Below are 21,509 nucleotides of genomic sequence, written 5' to 3'. Positions count from 1 at the left end.
TAAAGTTTTGCAGTAATTGGAGAGCTATTTCAGAATATCGCACTCTGCATGAAAGTTATCTTTTGTACAGAACAAATGAAAATGTATCTATCAGTATTAACTTGAGAAATTTTGAGTGAAGAGGAAGTTTACACCAATATGTGCAAGTTAGAATGTTTAGTAAATTGTAAAATTATCTGCATAAATTAAAAGAGGGTAGGTCAGAAAAATGGGATTCAGAGAGTGATGAGAGACCTAAGTTTACAAAAAAAAGTATTTAAGTCCAGACTGTAGCATTGAGACTGTAATTGTAAGTATTCACTGTTGGATAGAACAGCGAAAGCGTTGTTTCCTAACATTTTGTAATCCAGCGGATTTAAGTAATCTGTAGTATTGATGAAGGGGGCAGTGCCAAAGGAACAGTGGGACTGGTGGAGGGGCAGTGCAGAGTTAATGGCCTGGTTGACATGTGATTAATTGGCATCTGTCAAGTCTGGCACATACTGGATAACAAAGCTTTTACTATCATCAAGACTTATAATGGTCTATCTTTGTGAATTAACTTGGAATGTGCAACATAAAACATTCTGCTGTGTTTAATGATCATTCAGAAAATGTACTGAAGTATTCTGCTTGTGGTTCGTGGTTCTGAAAAGAACTGCCAATATTCAGCAATCTGCACTGAAGCAGCTCATGGATATATGCAGACCCACTTAGTGCAGAACTCCATCTCGTAGAGTGATCAGTCCAGCTATACAGGAGAAAGCTGGTGGATAGACATTTAAAGAAGAAAAAAATAGCAGCCGGGCACTGGGCAATGGATTGACAAGGTCACTCTGGTAGTATCGGCTTCAAGGACCAATGGGCTCTTTCTGTGCCGTTATGATTATATGAGTATAGAATAGAATTCAATTCTATTCATCAGTAATAATTCAGCAGTAATAAGTGTGGAATCTGTTATAGTGAAGTCCTTGGAGAAGTAGAACAAATTGGACAGCAGTTTTGTGATTTCTATGCATCTGCGGTAAATTTGCTGTTTAGTTTACTCCAGGACTTTCAGTAGAATACTTTTTCTTCCTTGTGTTTTTTTCACTTCAGAGTGACATATTATTCAGTGAAATTAAATAACAAATGTGCAAGCAGATTATGCTTTTCATTTTCTTGGGATATTTCAAAGTATCAGAATCACTGCCTTTCTCTTCGAAAAATACCCACTTTTCTGGACAAATCTATCAACCAGTCTTTGCACAAGATCTCGCACACTGCAAATGAGGTAAAAGAGGAGTTGTTTGTTCTTTGGCAATGTTGGATGTAACAAGTGTTGGCTAGGTTACTGGGGAAACTCTCCACTACCTTTTCAAACTGTGTTTTTAAATTCGTTGAGACAGATGGGATTTTGGTTTAATATGTCACCCTAAAGTCAGCACCTTCGATAAAGTACAGAATTTGATAACTGCACATAATTTTGAGTCTGATTATGAAGTTTAAATCCTGCATTGTGATGCAGCCACTTCACCTTGAAACGTGGTAACTGGGAGCCTGTTTCACTGCTTAAAGCTACCTCTAAGATCATGGCTAATCCATGACCTAACTTTTCTACCAGTTTTAGATCCATATCCTTTAATATCTTTGGTTAAAAAATCTTATTAATTTCTTATTTAAAACTAACAATCTACCTGCACCATCTGCCTATTGGAAAAAGGAACACCAAATTCTGTATTATTTTGCCTCGCATATAGGAATATTTCTTAACTTCAGTACTGAAAGCCATAAATTACAGACAGGGCTTTCTCCCCCAGTTCTCAACTCCCCGGTCAGCAGTAAATTTTTCTCTCTATCAATTCCAGTTTCCCTCTCCAGCACATACCCTTTTTATTCTTTTGAATTTCACAGAATAAAATCTTAGTTTATGAACTTTTCCTTGAAGCTGAAGATCAGGTACTGGTTTGATACCTCTCTGCTGCTATCCCACTAAGGCTAATCTGTACTTTAAGGTGTGGATGTTCATGGTATTGTGTGTCCTTTGCTGTAGTATTATTTCTACCCCCTTGTGCTGTGAAGAATTGGCCATGCTCATTCTTTAGTGCCTGAGCTAATTATGTTCATTGTTTATCGTGCTGCCTTTTGTTGTGTTATCGCCCAGTTTGGATATGAGACTTTCAATCCCTCCTTCCTTGAGAATGGTTTGAACCACTATTTCAGATTGATCTAATTATCCAAAATGATCTGGCTCAGTTGATAGCAAAACCAGTTGAGTTTTTACTTACTTAAATAGGCAAATACTTGAAGAACACAATGCATTTGCTAATGTTCTGGAGAGCATGGGGGAGAGGAAAATTATAACAAAGATGAGATGTCTGTCCTGATGTCTATTGGTTAATGCAAATTACACAGCAATTCTTTATAAATGATTTGAGTGAAGCTTTTTCTGTAATTAATATTTGAATGGAGTTAATGATGAAAGTGGATGATTGTTCTCATGTATTCTTTGTTTAGTGTAGCTATTATTACATTATTATAATCCTAGAGCACCTAGTGTTTTGTGGTGAACTAATTCTTTGGTCTTCTGGTCATTCTTACCAAGGCAGTCCTGCCTTTTATAAGATAAGCTATCTTTATTAGTCACATGTTATATTGAAACACACTGTGAAATGCATCTTTTTGCGTAGAGTGTTCTGGGGGCAGCCTACAAGTGTCACCACCCTTCCGGCGCCAACATAACATGCCCACGACTTCCTAACCCGTACGTCTTTGGAATGTGGGAGGAAACCGGAGCCCCCGGAAGAAACTCACACGGACATGGGGAGAACGTACAAACTCCTTACAGTGTCCGGAACTGAACCCGGGTCGCTGGCGCTGTGATAGCGTTATGCTAACCGCTACACTACCGTGCCTGCCCATATACATTACTGATATAAAAGCCAGGAGTCTCTTCCCAGGTGGCAGTTACAATGGACTAGAGGAGGTCAGATGCTGTGAATGTTTTGTGTGCCTCCTGTTGGCTGGGAATCCTCAGGTTGTATGTGAGGTGCTGTCTTTGTGGGGCCCTTTTGAACTTCATTGTTGATTTTCATAGTGCAGTGTCTCTGCTGTTGCTGTTGTTTTGGGGCCAGATCACTGGAGATGAGAGTAGATTAAGCAATGGTCAGTCTGACAATCATTGGTACCTCTCGTATTTTGGGTAACGTGGACATCTTTGTGCTCTCTTACTTGAACAATGATGTCATCCAGTAAGTGGCAATGTTTTGATCTGGGTTTTATCATGAGCTTTTGTGCTCATCTTTCATTGTGACAAAACTGTGCTTCACCCATTTTTGTCAGGAGGATGACTCTGGCAGTTAGCTTTCCCTAGTCCCTCCTTGCTGATCACATCTTGATGGAGGGTTTTATCTTTCTCACCCCAGCCGTGATATTGCCCAGAAGATCAGTTTGTCTCCCTCCGGGATGCTGGCCCAGGGCCTTCTCAAAGTCAGAATAGAAGTGCTGCTCGACCTCATCCATAGACTCCAGGGTTGGTGTGTATGCACTGATCACTATTAGCAAGCTGGCTCAGTGTTAATTCACTGGAGTGTCATGAAGTGTACCCTCACTTCATGATGATGTTGATGGGACCCAAGGTGAACTCTTGATGGTAGAGTTCATCCCCTGAAGGTGGTGTTCCCCTTCCTGGGATGCTGATGTCAATGTCTGAACTTCTGAGCTATGACAGCAGAGTGACATTTGAATCCATTGCCACTGGGGCAGTCCATACAGATCCTGATGGTTCAGGTCCCAAGCTTCAAGCTGAGCAGTGGAAGTTACTTATGCATGATTTCTTTGAACTGAGGGAAGCTGTTGCAATCCAGTGTGAGATCTCAGCCTAGTGGCAAGGGCTCCTAGTCTGCTGTAGATCAGACTCAGCTGAATGAATATAAATGTGAATGTAGGTGGGCCTGCATTTTTTTTTTGCAAGGGTGCAGATGGCCTTGTCAACTGCCTGATACTTGCTGCTTCCCCTCACTCGTGCTCTCCTTAATCCTGTTCCCCCTCAATCCTTCACGTGCCTGATTTTCTTCAAGTGTCCTTCATGCCTCACGCAAAGGCCAAAGTGCAACAGAAAACCTGTGACCAAAGAGCAGATGATAAGTGGAGAGAGAACAGTAAGGCCAGCAACTTGCCAATGGATTTCATGCCATGAAGGCCATCTTTGGTCCCAGCATCCAAGACCCTATCCCACGAAGAACCAAGAACGGAGGTGAATTTATCAACAGTGGAGAGATGGTCAGTGTCAGTTGCAAGAAGCACTTCGAAGACCAACTCAACTGCCACTCTGTCCTCGATAGGACGCCCTTGACTCCATCCAGTCTTGCTTGAAGCACCTAACCAAGAAGTTGTTGAAAAGGCCATATGACAACTTAAAAGCAAGGCCCAACAAGTGACAATACCCCCAATGAGGTTCTAAAACTTGGCAGGGTAAGGACCTTTAGATACAAATTCACAACTTCATCTCCTCTGTTTGGTAAGAGGATACGTCAGGGATGTCAAAGATGCTGCTTGATCTGCTGAGTTCCTCCAGCAGACTGTTTGTTGGTCAGTATATAAGATATCGCCCTGTGAGAAATTTTGTCAGTTTTGCTGTCCTGTCGAGTTGCTACACACACACACACACACACACACACACACACACACACACACACACACACACACACACACACACACACACACACACCTTTATCAGAAGCAGATTACTGTTTGATTATTAATAATTCAAAAGCATATGGCAATTGTACATTATCTCGAAGAAACTAGATAATTTATTTCAAGTTGCCAACTCACTGTTCCCCTTATCACCCACATTTAAAAGAAGAATTGTACTGTTATCAACAGAAGAAATTCATTGGTGTTTAAACAGTAAAATTCTAGCAGTAAAAAGAAGATTTGATTTCAGTTCAGGCCTAATTAGTGTCAGATAGCATTATTTTACAACAAGAGCCTGGTTGTGGGCCCTGCAATGGCAAATCGCTGCTGCTGTTAATACCAGTAATAGAGCCCCAGAGAGCCAGCCACGTGCTCTATCATATCCCATGCACTCAGTTACTATGGCAGCAGCGGATGAAAAATATAAGCACCTGGTTTACTGCGGCTGAAACTTGGTTAAGTAGGTGAGGACTACAATTATTTTTGCTTTACTTGCTGCCTAAAAAGATCATTCAGTGTGGTAAGGTCAATTAATTAATGTGTTAATGGAACATGTTATTGAGCCTATAATTCTGTTTGAGGTGGGGGGAGAAAGGTGCCGCTTAACCGTATAAGTACTGATATTAATGCAGGAATCTGATCTCAATCTTCTCGTCCGCATCCTGTAAAAGCAAATCTATGATTACCTCATGTAAATATAAAATTATTTTATAAGGAAGAATTAAAGAAACATTTACGAATAAGGGTAGGGCAGTCTATTGCCCATGCCTCATTGCTATGATGGTAGTCCATTTTGTTCATCTGCTGCTGCTGTCTATGTGATGATGATGATGATGATGATTCCACAATGGTGTTAGGAAGGAAGGTTTACGATTCTGATTCAGTGAATAAGAATTAATATGGCCAAATCCAGAATGCTGTACAATAAGGGAAAGGAGGCTTTGAGATGGTGGTGATCTGATGTTTTATATACACTATAGAAGGATGCTATCAAATGTTCTGTGGCAAGAGCACTGGTTATGCAAACTATGTCCTGAATGGTGTTTGGCTATTTGACATCCATCCAGGTGTTGGCAAAATTTCTATTACACCCTGAATGGAGTTTTGAAGATGATGGGAAGGTGAGAGATCTTGAAATGAACAATGAAAATAAGAATATCAAACTTGTGCCACGTGAATTTAGTCACAATGTTAATGTGGTTTAGCAATTTAAGGATCTGGACAGTTAGATCCCAGAATGTTGATCCTGGAGTTCTTGGCAATAATAAAGATCAATACTAAAGGGAAGGACAGATAATTGGAAATTTTTTGGTTGAAGAGAATTATCACTGTACTTTTGCATGAATGTTGCCTGCTTGTGCTATTTATTGATATAGTCTGTTTCAGTGGTGGTAGATTGGACAGAAAATCTTATCATGCACAGTACATTGTGCCTCATGAATAGTGAAATATCAGAGCCAGACCTTCTGCCAGCCAAGTAAGACTTCTGGGGACCAGCAGGTCACAGTTTGGCGTTACAGTTTGAACTAAAGACAATTCATCACACTATCTTATGGCACCAGCTTTACTTGGGCTGTCCCAGTAGTGGTGTGGCTCTTATCGTAAAACTATGCCACATTTTCTTCTTGAAGCATGTCTCCTTAAAGTGGGAAGGGAACAAGCCAGTTATTGTGGTCAATCTGAGAACCATTGACATAGAGCAAAGGAGACTGTGGTAATGAAGCTTGGATCCAAATTAAAAAGCAGGAGCACAAAGGTAGTAATCTCTGGATTACCATCTGGGAAGTATGAAAATTGGCAAAGGGTCAATAAGATAAGAGTTGAATGTGTGGCTTACGGATTGGTGTGGGAGAAGTGGGTTTCAATCTCTGGGGTATTAGCACCTGTGGGAAGAGGAAGCTGTCTGTGGATCTGAGCTTCACTTGAATCTGGTTGGGACTAGTGTTGGAGCAAATCAAATAACTAGGCTGCAGATGAGACTTTAAACTAGATAAATTGGTAGTGTGGAGGGGGGGAGGGGTGTGGCAGTGGTGGTGATTCTGAGGGAAAATTTAGTGAGTTAAGAGATGAGGGATATCATTTAAAGGAAAGTTGAAGGACTGCAGATTAATGAAATGGGTAATGATAACCAGTGCCCATTGGTAATGGACAGTGCACACAAACTTGAGTAGTAAAGTAAAAAATCGTGAGTACAGCATTCGTAAAAAGGTGGATGAATTAATCACACAATAATAAATACAACAACTGTCTGAGATGTGTTTGCAAATTGCCCAAGGTTTGGAATTGAATATTCCAGAATACTTAGGGAAGAGAAAGGTTAAGTGGAAATGGAGGAAAGATAGCCTTGATGATAAAGGTAAGTATACATAGATGGAACGGATCTTTGCTCAGAGAAAAGTATTGGGGGAAATGAATGGGGCTGACAGCCCATTAATCACTGGGACTTGTATATTAGGTTGCTGGAAGAAGTGGTGTATAGTGCATGTACTGATTGCCATTTTCCAAGATTCCAAATGTTCAAATAGTTCCTTCAGGTTGGATTATAGCAGAGTAAGCCCACTACACAAGAACACAAGGAAATAGGAGCAGGGAAGCCCATCAGGTGCCCCAAGCCTGTCCAGCCATTCAGTCTGATCTTGGCTGATCTGTGCTGACCTCAACTTTTCTTCTGTGCCGGTTCCCCACAATGCTAAATTCCTCAATTTTTCAAATATTAATCCATCTCTGTTTTAAATATATCTAATGATCTGGGCTCCACCAGCCTCTGGGGCAGAGAAATCCAGAGGTTCACTATCCTCTGAGACAAGAATTTCTCTGCATCCAGAAAAAGAGGGAGAAAGAAAACATGGAACAGACTGATAAACTTGATGTCAGTAGTAGGGAAATTACCAGAATCTATTATTAAGGAAATTGTAACAGAGCATTTCAATATTAGTAGTATTGAACAGAGTTGAATTAATTTATGGAAAGGAAATAATGTTTGATAAGTCTGTTAGAGGTACAGAAGCCTGAAGTCCCACACCGGCAGGTTCAAGAACAGCTACTTCTCTTCAACCGTTTGGTTCTTGAACTGGCCGGCAAAACCCTCATCACCACTACAGTTTAGCACCACACTGATCACTTTGGACTAAAATGGACGTTTTGTTTTTTGTTCTAATAGTGTTTTTTATAAAAATTGTGTATAACTTGTTTTTCTTGTGCATGCTGCTTGTATGATGCTGTGCACCTGTGATGCTGCTACAGGTGAGTTTCTCATTGCACCTGTGCATACATATACTTGTGCACATGACAATAAACTCAACTTTGACTTTGAAGATTTTCTTGACGTTATAACTAGCAAAATCAATAAGGGGGAAACAGAGTTCAAGTTCCAGTTTATTGTTGTCATAGTATAAATGCTATGAAAATGAGCTTTTTGCTGCAGCAGCACAGTACATTGCAAAAACTGGTGAATGGGTTGAAATTTGTACTTACAGGAGATCTTCAGTAAGGTTCCGTCCAAGGCTGTCAACAAGATTTCAGCACATGAGAATGAGAGGGGTGTAGTGGCGTGGATTGAGGATTGGTTAACGAACAGGAAATGGGAATGAATGGGTTATTTTCTATTTGGAAGGATCCGACTAGTGGGGTGGGATGGTGATCTGTGCTGCAGTCTCAGCCGTTAGGAATGATTTCAATGAGGGAATCAAGTATGATATATCCATGTTTGCTGATACTCAACTGCTTGATAGTGTGGGTTGTAAGGAGACTTCAGGCATACCTCGGAAAAAAAAATAGTAGGGTGAGGACCTGGCATATGGAATAAAATGTGGAAAAACTGAGAGATCACCCATTTTGGCAGATGTGATCTAATAAATGAATTTTATTTTCCAAGATGAGAGGTTGATGGGTCTCCTTGTATACAAATAACTGAAAGTTTAACATGTTGGTCCAGCAGTTAGAAAGGCTAATGATATATTGGCTGTTATTGAAAGAAAATTTGGGTACCAGAATGAGAGATGTTACTTAAATGATATAGGATACTGAGGAGGCAAATATCTGAAATATTGTACACATGACTAGTCTCCATACCTGAAGAAGGATACATTTGTGTGATAGTGAGTGCAATGTATGTGCACCAGATGGATTCCTGTGATCTTCAGAGAGTGGGGAGGACAGGAGGCAGGAATGCAGCATGAGGAGAGATTAGGAAAACGAGAGGTGATCATAGTTAACCTGCTGTTATCCTGTGGTTTAACTAATAAAGTAAAGCAAATGAACTGATAATACATTTTCAACAACCTTGTTGACCTGTCCTGCTACCTTTTCCAGTCTACACTGCGAGGTCATTCTGTTACTCCAGTCCTCTCAGAATCCTGTTTATTATATGTTCTCTTGTTGCATCTTCCCAAATGCATTCATCCACATTTCTCCAGAATGAATTCTATTTGCCACTTTTCTGCTTAACTGATCAGGTGATGTAAACCTTCCTGTTGTTCTAAGCATTCCTCCCCACTGTCAACCACTCAGCCAGTTTTTGCACTCTTGTCTGTTTATGTGGCTTGGTGATTAAATTTATTTAATAATGTTCCTGTGAAGCACATAGTGACAGTTTACTTGGTTAATAGGCACTGAATAACTGTAAGATGTTATTGTTGCCTTTTATGATTCTGTGTCGAGAACTTGGTATTGGTTTTACAGCTCTGGTTTTAGTACCTAGATATTGTTGAGAAGAACTTTGTGAGTTTGACTGGATTGACATTAACAGTCTGATGCTTAAGAGTTCCATCCCTTATTTCCTTGATACTCTTCTTCATAAATTATCCACCAGTTGTGGGGCTGGAGATGTGAAACTTATATGAAGGATAGGTTATTGATTCATTCATGAAGAATTCATAATCCAGCCTTTTCAACATGGATTTATTGAATTCAATTTCACAACTTGTCATGATAAGACACAAATTCATAGCAATGATTTAGTCCAGTGCTGTTGGCACTTAGACTATAAGATATAGGAGCAGAATTAGGCCATTTGGCCCATCGAGTCTGTTCCACCATTCAATCATGGCTGATTTTTTCTTTATTAAACTCTATTCTTCCGCCTTCCCCCCATAACCCTTACCGATCAAGAACCTAATAATCTCTTCCTTAAAATCACCCAATGACTTGGCCTCCACAGCCCTCTGTGGTGCTTAATGTGATCGAGGCCCACTTGGAGGCTGACTTCCTGTCATGGCCTTAAATTTTATGTCAGTGATAGCTAAAATCTGCCCTTCCCGCACAGTTTAACCATTTTGTTGCAAATGCATCCTCTGGACAGAATGAGGTGGTGGCATTCAGCAGGGTGCTGCAGAGTGAGCTGGTGGTTGGGTGTAGTGGTAGCAGTGCAAGTTCCTAATGGCTGAGACTCAATCACTGAAGTCGGAGCCGGCAATCGAGCGATGAAAATCGAGCATTTTAGATAAAGGGCATCCTTATTAACATTAGTATAGTTTTTGGGCTTAAATCAATTCTTGTAATAAGTTGCTGGTAAAATCTGCAAGTAGTGTTATGTGGAGCACCACATAGAGCTCCATTTGGGAAGCCTTTAAACTGTTGTAATTAAAATAATATTGGAAACACTCTGCAAGTTCAGCAGTCTCCATGGAAGGAAATACAGTTGATGTTTAAACTGTTGTTTTGTTTGTATGTTGCTTCCTTGGATTGTTCTTCAGCCAGGGGAAACAGAAATCAATGCATACTTGATTTTATTCAATTGATTGCCCTTATTCTGAATTCATTTACTGTAACCATAGTTCCTTAGCTTTATTTACTATATTGCTACATCAACAGATAATAGAGTGCCAGAAGAAGCCATATGTGTGGCACATGTGGGCTTCAGGGAAATCCCCTTGGAATTCATTTTTTGAATCTGTGATGCAGCACTTTATCTCGTGAAGTTTTGTGTTTTTACCTGTAGCTTTTCCACTCCAGTTAAACTACTTCCTCCTCCTCCATCCCATCCCCCTACTTCACCCAAGTATGTATTTTATATTTTGAACCCAAATGGTGAGTATCTGTTCCGTCACAAGAGATTGCAGGTAACTTATTCTGACAAAGTATTAGCAGTTCAATCTTTTTCCCGGTAGGAATCTCTGAACAGCAGTCAGATTTTCTTCAACTTGACAATTTCAACCTCTCCTACCCCCACGCCCCACAATCAACAACACGAATTTCATGTAGAAGCCAATTTTATTTAACCAACTATCGTTTGGACTCATCAGCTGATTGATCAAACTGAGAATCAAACCTTAGCCGTTATAGGTGTGAGCTGCTGAGTTCCATACCAGGTAGTGAATTTCTGAACAAATACCTGGAGGATGGAGCTTATTGTATGCAAAATTTAAATTGTAAATTTGCTATCAATGTTGATTAACATACTCAGAAAATAAGCCAGGCAATTTGTTTTTCCCATTGGTAATTTAAATGCACTTTACCTAACTAATAATTAATGAAATATAAACATAGTTTTAATGTCTAATAAAAATCTTATCCTCCTTCCCAATCTTACACTCATCACTCCTAACATAATCGCTATCCTTCCATGGGTACATGGAGAACTTTGACTGACCCAGTGATTTTCCAATGAAATCTAAACATGAATTATCAGTGGTTTATGAAACAGGGATGAGGGTACATTGCAGTTAACAAATGGAATCCAAAATTATTCTACACGCATGCAAATAGTAGGCGGGTAGTAAGAAGAGCTGTAGGAATAGTTAGGCATAAAAAGGCAATGTCATATTTTCATTAGATATGCAATCAGGCCATTGAGCCCATTGAGTCTCTGCTGGCTCCCATTCCCCTGTTTATTTTCCTTTAACCTATTCTCTCTCATCAATTACACCTGATCCTCATTCCCCCACCTACATCAAGGGCGTTTTACGGTAGCCAACCTGCATGTCTTTGGGACATAGGAGGGATTCAGTGTGCTCAGGGAAACCCATGAGAGAACACACAAACTCCACACAGACACTACCTGCTTTGCCACTCTGCCACCCAACCTTCATGCCCATCTCTTACAACTCCTTTGAATTCCTCATAAGTTATGCTTGTATTGTATTATAACGCAATAGTAATTTAGTGATAACTAGTGGCAGAGTGAAGTCTAAATGTGCAGGTTCCCATGAATAAGATCTTAATCCCTGAGCCGAAATCTAGACACAAAACATGGAGAAAAGTCAGGAATAATGTACATAATACATCTGACTTAGTAAGATGTAGCAGTAATGAATACTTCAGTTCCTCCTTTTTGATTAACCACAAACAATCCCAGCAATGAGTAAGAATGTCAAGAGTGCAGAAAAGCTTTTGATCATGATGTAGCTTGCCTTTTCAGCATTATAATTTGGATTGCCTCAGAATTTTGTCTGCTAAATTCTGTTCACTCAGCTCATTCAGAATAACTTCCTTGTGTTGGAGCAAAAGGATAAAGCAGTGTAATGAAGACTTGTGCATCCCATCGGGCAGGTTTTTGCAAAGTCTGAAGAGGAAGGTGGGGAGGAATAAGTACATGTGAGATTGAATGGTCTGAAAGGGGAACAGCTGATGTCTTTTGCCTGAGTTTCTGCTCTCTGAAATCCTGTCAGTTTGCCTTCAGTTGGTGGACTTGCTCTCCTATACATTGGATACAGATTAAGATTACCCTTACTGGGAACTATAAGAAAGTGAGGTGCTTATTGGGGCATGCATGATTGACAGGGAAGATGCTTAGAAGCAGTTTGAGACTGGGAATGCGTATCCAATGAGCATTTCTTTTTCTTTTTTCCCTTTTCTTTGGAGCAGACTCGATGGGCCGAATGGTCTACTTCTGCTCCCTTGTCTTGTCTTGTGATCTTGTGTTGCTTGATAAAGATTTGGCCATCTCAGACATTAATGAGGAGAAATTTCTTAGTTCAAAGGCTGAAAATCTTCAGAATTTACCATTGAAGCAGGCTGTGAATTTTCAGTCCTTGTATATAGTCAAGGATGTGTAATGGATTTTGGACATTAAAGTGAATGAGGGATTTAGGGATTGGGCATGAAAGCTGAGGAGACATGGGATCAGCCAACATACTGAAAGGTGAGGCAGGCTTCAAGGGCAACATTGCTTTTTGCTGCATCTATCTTCTATTCTTGTGATGTAAAAAGTGGCTAAGTAGTCTTGCAGTACTACATGGTAAATGTAGAGTGCATGGCTGGTTGAGAACTTAAAGTTTATTTTCTTTCCACAACAGTGGAGAATCTGATAAATGCCCATTGCCAGCCATGGGCAGAAATCGAGACACAAGAGACTGCAGATGTTGGAATCTGGAGCAACAAACAATCTGCTGGAAGAACTCAGTGGGTCGAGCAGCATCTGAGGGGGGCGGGTGAGGAATTGTCGATGTTTCGGGTCCAAACCCTGCATCAGAAGCAGAAATGGTCTCAATTTTCCATGGGTGGACATCTGTTAATTTACAAAGAGCTCATTTCAAAAGTTGCTTAATGTTATCAAGAAACATGTATACTAAACCATTAATGATGACTTGAATTAGGAATATGCTCTATTGTTAGTAATATTAGCAGTGTACAAAACAGAATCCTAGAAGTCTGAATTCATTTGTTAGCAGGTTAATTATAAGACTTAAATAAAGTTTTCTTGTGAGGTAGGGATTACAGCATGGAAACAGACCATTTGGCCCACCACGTCCACGTCAACCAATGGGTACCCGTCTTATTAATCCCATCTTCCATCACTTGACCCATAGCCTTCTATGCCTTGGTGATTCAAATGCTTATCTAGACACTTCTTAAATCCTATCAGCATCTCTACTTCTTCTACTCTCTCCGGCAGCGCATTCCAGCTACTCACCACTCTCTGGATGGAACAAGGTCCCCCTTGGATCCCCTTCTAAATTTATTACCCCTAATTCTATGTCATCTAGTTTTATTTACCTCTGATAAGGGGGAAAGTGTCCTGCGTTCTATCCTATCTCTACCCCTCACGTGATAATGTCTTTCTTTTAAATGCTTTAGACATTGTAAGGAATTTCCAAGAAACTTATCATTGACAATTCTCTGACATCCATCCTAAATGCAATGCCTAACCATCTTGAGTTGATATTGTTTGAAGCAACTCTTGTAAATTTACCTTGAAATTAATGCTTTGAATTTAACTACATGTTCCCTTACTTCTGTATTCCATAACATTACTTCTTGGACACTCCTGTTTTAGGCTAAAATTTGTGTATATCCTCTCTTTCTGTATGACCCTTGATGAGTCATCAATAATGTTTTTCTGTGTGGTGTCAAGGCAATTTAAACTCGATGCAATTCTTGAAATGTCAGCTGACCAGTATATTATGCATGTTTAACCACAATGTGCTCATACATCTATCCATTGGTTTAGATAACGTATGCAATACTCAATTAGCTTTTGTTAGTACATTGTCAGATATTGATTTAAATGAACTTCTTTAATCATTTTTACAAAAGAAAAGGAATAGGTAACATTAGATGCCTGTCGCAGTGTGTTTATATATGATAATTTGGGGTGGCACTGACCGCCCCCATCGGATTAAGAAAACTCAAAGCAGCAGACTGTCTCAGTAGACCAAAAATACTATCAGTACTCACTGACATAATGACTTAAGTGTGTAGTTGTGCGCTGTGGATCTGTATTGCCTACTAACATAGGGCTTCATAGTAAACTACATTGCTAGATTCTTTACTGTTAAATTAATATAGCGTGAATTATCTGATTTTTCCTGTGTCTATGAAGGTGGAATTTCAGCAATGATATTCCTTAAGGTCAGATATCCTCCCACTTCTCAGTGTAAAGTTCGTTTATGTCAAATGGCCAGCGGGTAAAGTGTAAAACTAGGGTGTTGTATTCTAATGTTGTTGGTATGTTGAGATATAAAAAATTTTATAGCTGAGAAACAGAACTGAGAAATTAAACTTCAATGCTGGTTAAGTTTTTGAGCAGCACTAATTTTCTCCTAAGCCTATTGTGTTTAGATGTTACAATAGCATCTCAATGGCAATATTTAACCTGAAACTGGGTTTCCAGATTAACTAATGTGAGTGGACCAAACATCCACTTTTGTATAACAAGGTGAGTTGCCAGTTTTCCCAATTTGTAGTTAAACAGTTCCAAACAAAGAGGTTGTACTTCCTAGAAGTGTTTGATAACAATTAAAAACCTGTTTACATTGCTGCTTTACATTTATATAGTCTAAGTGGTATGTATCAGAGTAAGTATTTGAAAGAAACATGTTACTGTGTGCAGTTGACTGTGCAGAACCTTTGCATGGGAAGTTGATGACAGCAGTAAAAATGTGCCTATAATCACCATGTCATTAACTCTACTGTAAACTAGTCTAAGATATCACTGCAAAATAATCCAGTGAAGTATAAAATGTGGGCGTAATGATGAACAGCTAGAATGGTTTTCAATGTTCAGAGCAATAAATGGCATTAGAGATTTTATTTTTACAGTCAGTTCCACTTCATTTCCTTTTCTAAAATAAGCTTTGTATGTGTTTATTATCCTGATGTATTAGGTTTGCAGTTATTTCTTTGGGCATATTCTCTGTGTATAATCCACAAGCTTGTATCTATGGCATGTCATTTGCTTCCACTGATCAAATCAGTGCAAATTGTAACAATAGTAAGGTTAGCCACATTTAAATCTGGCAATTTTTTTTATTGTTTAGACCAAATATCCACATGTCCAAGCAACAGACAGACCAAAGGCCACAGAGCGTGGTCAGTGAGAGCTCCACAGGAGTAACTACATCCACAGTGGGAACTGTTCCTATTTCAAAGGTGAGGATTTCTTTCCTTTCATTATCTGTGAAATGAATTCTAAGTTGACCTCCCAGTATAGCAATTTTCCAGTCAGTATTACTTGGGTACCAAGTATGAATATTAACTATTTATTTAAGGTGTCTAAAAGCCCTTAATCTGTCTTGGCCTATGAGTACTTTATTTTCTTGTTGTTTAGGTAGTTCTTATCACCTATCCATCTGAAAAACTGACTCAACTAACCAAAATGTGGTTAAGCACAATAATATTTTAATGTATGCTGAAGTGCCAATCATATACTCATATGGAACTCTCAGATGGGGGGTGGGATAGGAATCAGAGCAACTGGTCAGCAAATGAAGGAATTGAGGAAATATAGAGGTTAGGTTAAGTAAGCCTGAAGGGAAGGGCAGGTAGGGTCAGGGTAAAGGACGTGGTGGGGCTGATAGGCTTAAGTGTATTTATTTCAATGCAAGGAGTATTAGAGGTAAGGCAGATGAATTTAGAGCCTGGATTAGTGCATGGGACTTCAATGTTGTTGCCATTACAGAGGCTTGGTTGAGAGAGGGGCAGGACTGGCAGTTTAATGTTTCAGGATTCAGATGTTTCAGACACAGTAGAGAGGGATGTAAAAGAGATGGGGAAGTTGCACTACTGATCAGGGAGAATATCACAGAGGAACTTAGAGAGGAGATCCTTGTGGTCTCATCCAGTGAGACAATATGGCTAGAGTTCATGCATAAGAAAGGTGCAATTGCTTTGATAGGATTATGCTATGAGCCTCCCAATTGCCAGATGGAGACAGGGGAACAGATATGTTGGCAGATTATGGATAGATGTGAAAGCAACGGGGCAGTTGTAGTGGGCGACTTGAATGTCACCAATATTGACTCAGGCTTGCTTAGTGCCAGAGGCTTTTATGGGGTTGAATTTGTTAAGTGCATCCAGGAGGGTCGCTCGACATAGTAGTAGATAGTCCAACTGGGGAGGAGGCCATACCAGACTTTGTATTAGGAAATGAGCCTGGCCAGGTGATCGGAACTTCAGTGTGAGAGCATTTTGGGAACAGTGATCACAACTAATTTTTCAGATAACTGTGTGTAAAGATAAGACGGACTTTGGGGGGGGGGGCGTGCTAAATTGGGAAAGGCTAATTCCAACAGTATTAAGCAGCAGTTGGGGAGTGTAGATTGTGAACAGCTGTTATTGGGCAAGTCCACATCCAACATGTGGGAGTTGTTTAAAGGCCAGCTGGTTAGAATTTGGGACCAACACGTCCTGTAGAAAGACAAGGATGGCAAGGTTCTGGAACTACGTGGATTCTATATGGACCTTAGCAAAGCTTTTGATAAGGTCTCTCATGGTAGGTTGATCCAGAAGATTTAAGACACATGGAGACTTGGTAGATTGGATTTAAAACTGGCTTGCCCAGAGAAGACGGAGAGTAGTGGTGGAGAGGTGTTATTCTGACTGGAGGTCTGTGACTGCAAGGATCAGTGCTAAATGATTTGGATGAAAATGTGGGTAAGCTTGCAGGCGACACAAAAAAAGTCAAAGAATTCAGCAGGATATAGACCTGTTGGAAATGTGGGCTGAGAACTGGCAGATGGAGTTTAATCGAGACAAGTGTGAGATGGTGCATTTTGGGAACTCAAATGTCAGAGGAAAGTATACAGTAAATGGCAGGACCCTTTGGACCATTGAGATACACCGGGATTTTGAGGTGCAAATCCATAGCTCCCTGAAAGTGGCAACGCAAGTAGATAGGGTGGTAAAAAAAGGTGTATGGCATACTTGCCTTCATCGTTCAGGGGTGTTAAGTATTAAAGTGGGGGAGTCATGTTGCAGGTGTATAAAATTTTGGTTAGGCCACATTTTGGAGTATAGTGTGCAGTTCTGGTTGCCACACTATAGGAAGGATGTGAAGGCTTTGGAGAGAGTGCAGAAGAGGTTCACCAGGAGTATTAGTTATAAGGAGAGGTTGGACAAATGGATTGTATTCTGTGGAGCATCAGAGGCTGGGGAATCATCTGATACAAGCATATAAATTCATGACAGGCATAGATGGGGTAAATTGTCTTTTTCCCATGGTAGAGGGAGAAAGTTTAAAGGAAATTTACGAGGAAAGTTTTTGTTTCTACAGAGAGTGGTAGATGCCTGAAACGCTCTGCTACTGGAGGTGGTGTATGCAGATGTGATATGAGTGTTTAAGAGGCATTTGGACAGGCAGGGGATAGAGGGAAACGGACTTTGTGCAGCCAGATTGGATTTGTTAGATTGGCACAGACATCGTGGGCTGAAGGGCCTGTTCCTGTGCTATGCTGTTCTATGTCCTATATTTTTAAAAAATGTAAGAAATGTGAAATTATGGATTTACCTTGATTGTAAGATCACCTACAGCTTAATGACAATTCCTTTTGGAGGCAGAGGTGGGTTTTGGAGGTGAGACATAAGGAGGTGGGCTGTGATGCAATTGTATGTTACCTCCATTACAATTTAAATGGTTTGAACTCCACAGAACATGGAGCTCCAGCAAAGTAATTATACATTTTGATTTGAAGCAACGTTGAAGATATTCCTTCTCATTTTCATTTGGGGGGTAGGGGTTTGCGAAACTGGTGTTAATGTACCAGATTTATAAATGAGTTAATGTTTGATTGAATGTTAGTCATCACCTCAGAATCTCCCCACTCCACCGATGAAAGTATGAAGTTACTTTTTGACGCATAAAAATTGCCTCCAACTCGGTCCCCTGTTCTTTCCAGCTTTTCAGCCCTGCCTGAGAAGTGTGAGGAGGGATGAGAAAGATAAAGAACAATTGAAAGAATTGTTATTGGAGGAGGTATTGTCTTTTAAGTAATAACTTGGAGAAAATAGAGACTTGAATTTTTGTGGTTAGTTTCTTGAGTTCAGTGTTCTTGAGCTCAGTTTCTCTGCAAAGATCATGTGGTCTCTGATATATTCTTCCGGTTTACTAACATTGGTTGTTGCCAGGTGTCAGTCCAAACTGACCCTGATGATGAGAACAATTCTGTTGTCAAGGTGGTTAAAGGACTGCAAACCATAATGGGAAAAATATCATTTTTAGTTCCTGTTTAAATATTCTTACAGTAGAAAAAAGATGACAACATAAACTAAGATTAAATGAGTAAAAATCTTTTAAACCTTTGTTTTTGCGATATTTTGCCATTAATTACAATACACAAAACGTTCTTCTTTCTTTGGCTCCAGAGGGTTTGCAAAGCAATAATTATGGGTGAGAGTTTAAAATGTCCATGAGGCTTGTGAAACATTTATGGAATATTTTGCAGCAAAAATAATTCGTTTTTGACTGATACCCTGTCAGTTCACTGAATTTGCTTGATTAGGCTAGAGAAGACTGCAGAACAACATACTGTGTGGAAATACTAAACCACTGACAGCCACATTGGGATTTCTGTGTTAAGCTGTGCATGCATGTAAATCCTGCAGTCGTTGTTATTTTCATTATGTAATGACTATGAGCAGTTAATGTTTTGTCGTCATTGAAACCACAAACCTGGAGCTTGTCTCCCCTAATTTCATCGAAAAATGCTTGGACTTGGGTTGAGTTTTTGCTTTGCTTTGTCTTGAAAAATGAAAAGATCACTTGAGTCCATGAAACAATATTTGCATCCAGATTGGGCAACCTGAAAAGCATGTCGTTATAATTAGGAGATCCAAATGAGAGAAGAATGCAGCAAAAGGGAGGTTGTTAATGGCCTTTTATAAACTGAATGCATATTTGATATTGAATTAGATTACACGATCCCTTGTTTTATGTAACTCAATTTCTCTGATTTAAGCTTGTCTCTTGGTTTGGCATTATTTGACTGTTTTTCCTTGATATATTTTGAATTGTCTTGTGTTCTGTAGCTGTATTCAGAAAATCTCAACCCCTTCTGTGTTTATAGATTCTCTTTCACCAATCTCCCTTTAGATTAGAGCAAAAGCATGAAGACCTATAGTTTGCAGTCTATTGATGTTATCTGTATTCTGACTATTATTATAATTGGTAGGCAGCCTGGCAACCGTGAGTCTATTTTAAGGTGTAATGAAGCTTAGCTTATGACATCTGTCATAATTTCTAATTTATTATTGGATTTCATTTTTTTATGTTCATTTATGTGTGTCTGTACTGTTGCTGAATTCCCTTAGTTCAGAGCAATCTGCAGCAGAATCTGTACTTCTATTATGGAAAACTAAAAGACATCAGCATAATATTAGCTTCACTGTTTTAAGAGTAATCTAATGATACAACTTTTGATTAATGTTTCTTGGTGTAAACCTAATAAATTTTCCATATAAGCACCTACTTAAACTTGAGTCTTACATTAATCAAATACAATTAGTATTTGTGATAATCAGATACTAGCAATACTGATGGGTTCTAAGCTGCTTTTTGTAAAATGGTAATGAGGTTTCTTGCATGTAAGATGATGACAAATGGGAGCAGGAGTAGACCTACTTGCTCTTTGAGCCTTGTTAACCATTAATAGCTGATCTTCAGAGGGCACTGGTGAGACTGCACCTGGAGTACTTTGTACAGTTTTGGTCCCTGCATTTAGGGAGGGATGTACTTGCATTAGAGCCAGTGCGGAGAAGATTTACTTGATTGATTCCTAGGATCAAGAATGGTTAAGCAGGTTGGCCCTCCACACAATGGAGAATAGAAGGATGAGCAGTAATCTTATTGATACGTGTAGAATTCAGAGGAGTATTGACAGGGTGGTACTGCAAGGAAGTTTCTCTAAGTGGGGGATATGGAGATATCCCTAGAACTAGGGGGCAGAGTTTCAGAATAAGCAGTCACCCATCCAAGTTGGATCTGAGGGGGAATTTCTTCTAAGGTTTGTGAATCTTTGGAATTCTCTATTCTGGAGAACTGTGGAGGCAGTTGTTCCCATGTTGACCATACTAAACCTATTTTAAGCACCTGCGGCCTTCAATGTCATGGCAAGTCAAGTGCTCATCTCATTCCTGGAACGTTGAGAGCTGATGTTAAACGCCTCCCCTTTTCCTCAGGCAGTGCATTTCAGATTTCATCTACCCTCTGGTGGAAAAAAAACTTCCTCAATTCTCCTTTTAAGTTCCCACCTCTTACCGTAAACGCATGCTTTCTAGTTATAGACAGTTGTGTTAAGGGGAAGAGTGTTTCACTATCTGCCTGCATTGAGGGCATTGAGTCAATGAGTATATTCAATGCAAGGTATGAAGAAGAAACCGGGAAATGATGTTGAGGACAAGACTGGATCAACCATGATCTTAATGGTGCAGCAGACTCAAGAAGCCAGTTGGCCTCCTCCAGTTCCAGTTTTGCTTCTCATATTCACTTACCTGTCTGATCCAACTGTTTCTCCACTGCCCCTTTATTTAAAAAATGTGTTTGTGTGGAATGACTGAGTATCGATAACCCTTGGATACAGAATTCCAACAATTCACAGCCCTCCAAGTTGAACATGTCCTCTTGATCTTTATCTGGATCTCTTAACTTGAGATTCTGCTTGTTCTTGATTCTCCGACCAAGGTGAGTAACCTGTCTGCATTCATCATTTTACCTGACCTGCAGGACATTTCCAGCATTCAGTTTTTATTTCAGATGTATGATATTTAGGATGAAGTTAGGAATAAGAAAGGGGCAGTTACCCTTCTGGGAGTATTCTATAGGCCCCCCGGTAGCAGTAGGGATACTGAGGAGCAGATTGGGAGGCAGTTTTTGGAGAGATGCAAAAATAACAGGGTTATTATGATGGGAGACTTCAACTATCCAAATATTGATTGGCACCTACTTAGTGCCAAGGGTTTAGACGGGGCGCAGTTTGTTAAGTGTGTCCAGGATGGATTCCTGACGCAGTATGTTGACAGGCCAACTAGAGGGAATGCCATATTAGATCTAGTTTTAGGTAGTGAACCGGGTCAGGTGACAGATCTATCGGTGAGTGAGCATTTGGGGGGCAGTGACCATTGCTCCATAACCTTTAGAATCGTCATGGACAGGGATAGGAGCAAAGAGGACGGGAATATATTTAATTGGGGGAAGGCGAATT

General features: G+C 39.9%; 1 protein-coding gene across 7 annotated transcripts in view; it reads left to right on the top strand.

The window, feature by feature from the left end:
• The window catches only part of plekha7b (pleckstrin homology domain containing, family A member 7b), a 349,242-nt gene that overhangs the window by 209,625 nt on the left and 118,108 nt on the right, over positions 1–21,509 (top strand). For all 7 annotated transcript variants that reach the window (XM_052029063.1, XM_052029064.1, XM_052029062.1 and 4 more), the window contains one exon: positions 15,354–15,465. In XM_052029063.1, coding sequence (XP_051885023.1) covers positions 15,354–15,465 — 112 coding nt within the window. The remainder of the gene's footprint in view (positions 1–15,353; positions 15,466–21,509) is intronic.

The sequence above is a fragment of the Pristis pectinata genome, chromosome 14, assembly GCF_009764475.1.
Source record: "Pristis pectinata isolate sPriPec2 chromosome 14, sPriPec2.1.pri, whole genome shotgun sequence".
NCBI lineage: Eukaryota > Metazoa > Chordata > Chondrichthyes > Rhinopristiformes > Pristidae > Pristis > Pristis pectinata.
The sequence above is the reverse complement of the archived record's forward strand: the minus strand, read 5'-3'. Positions and strand labels throughout refer to the sequence as shown.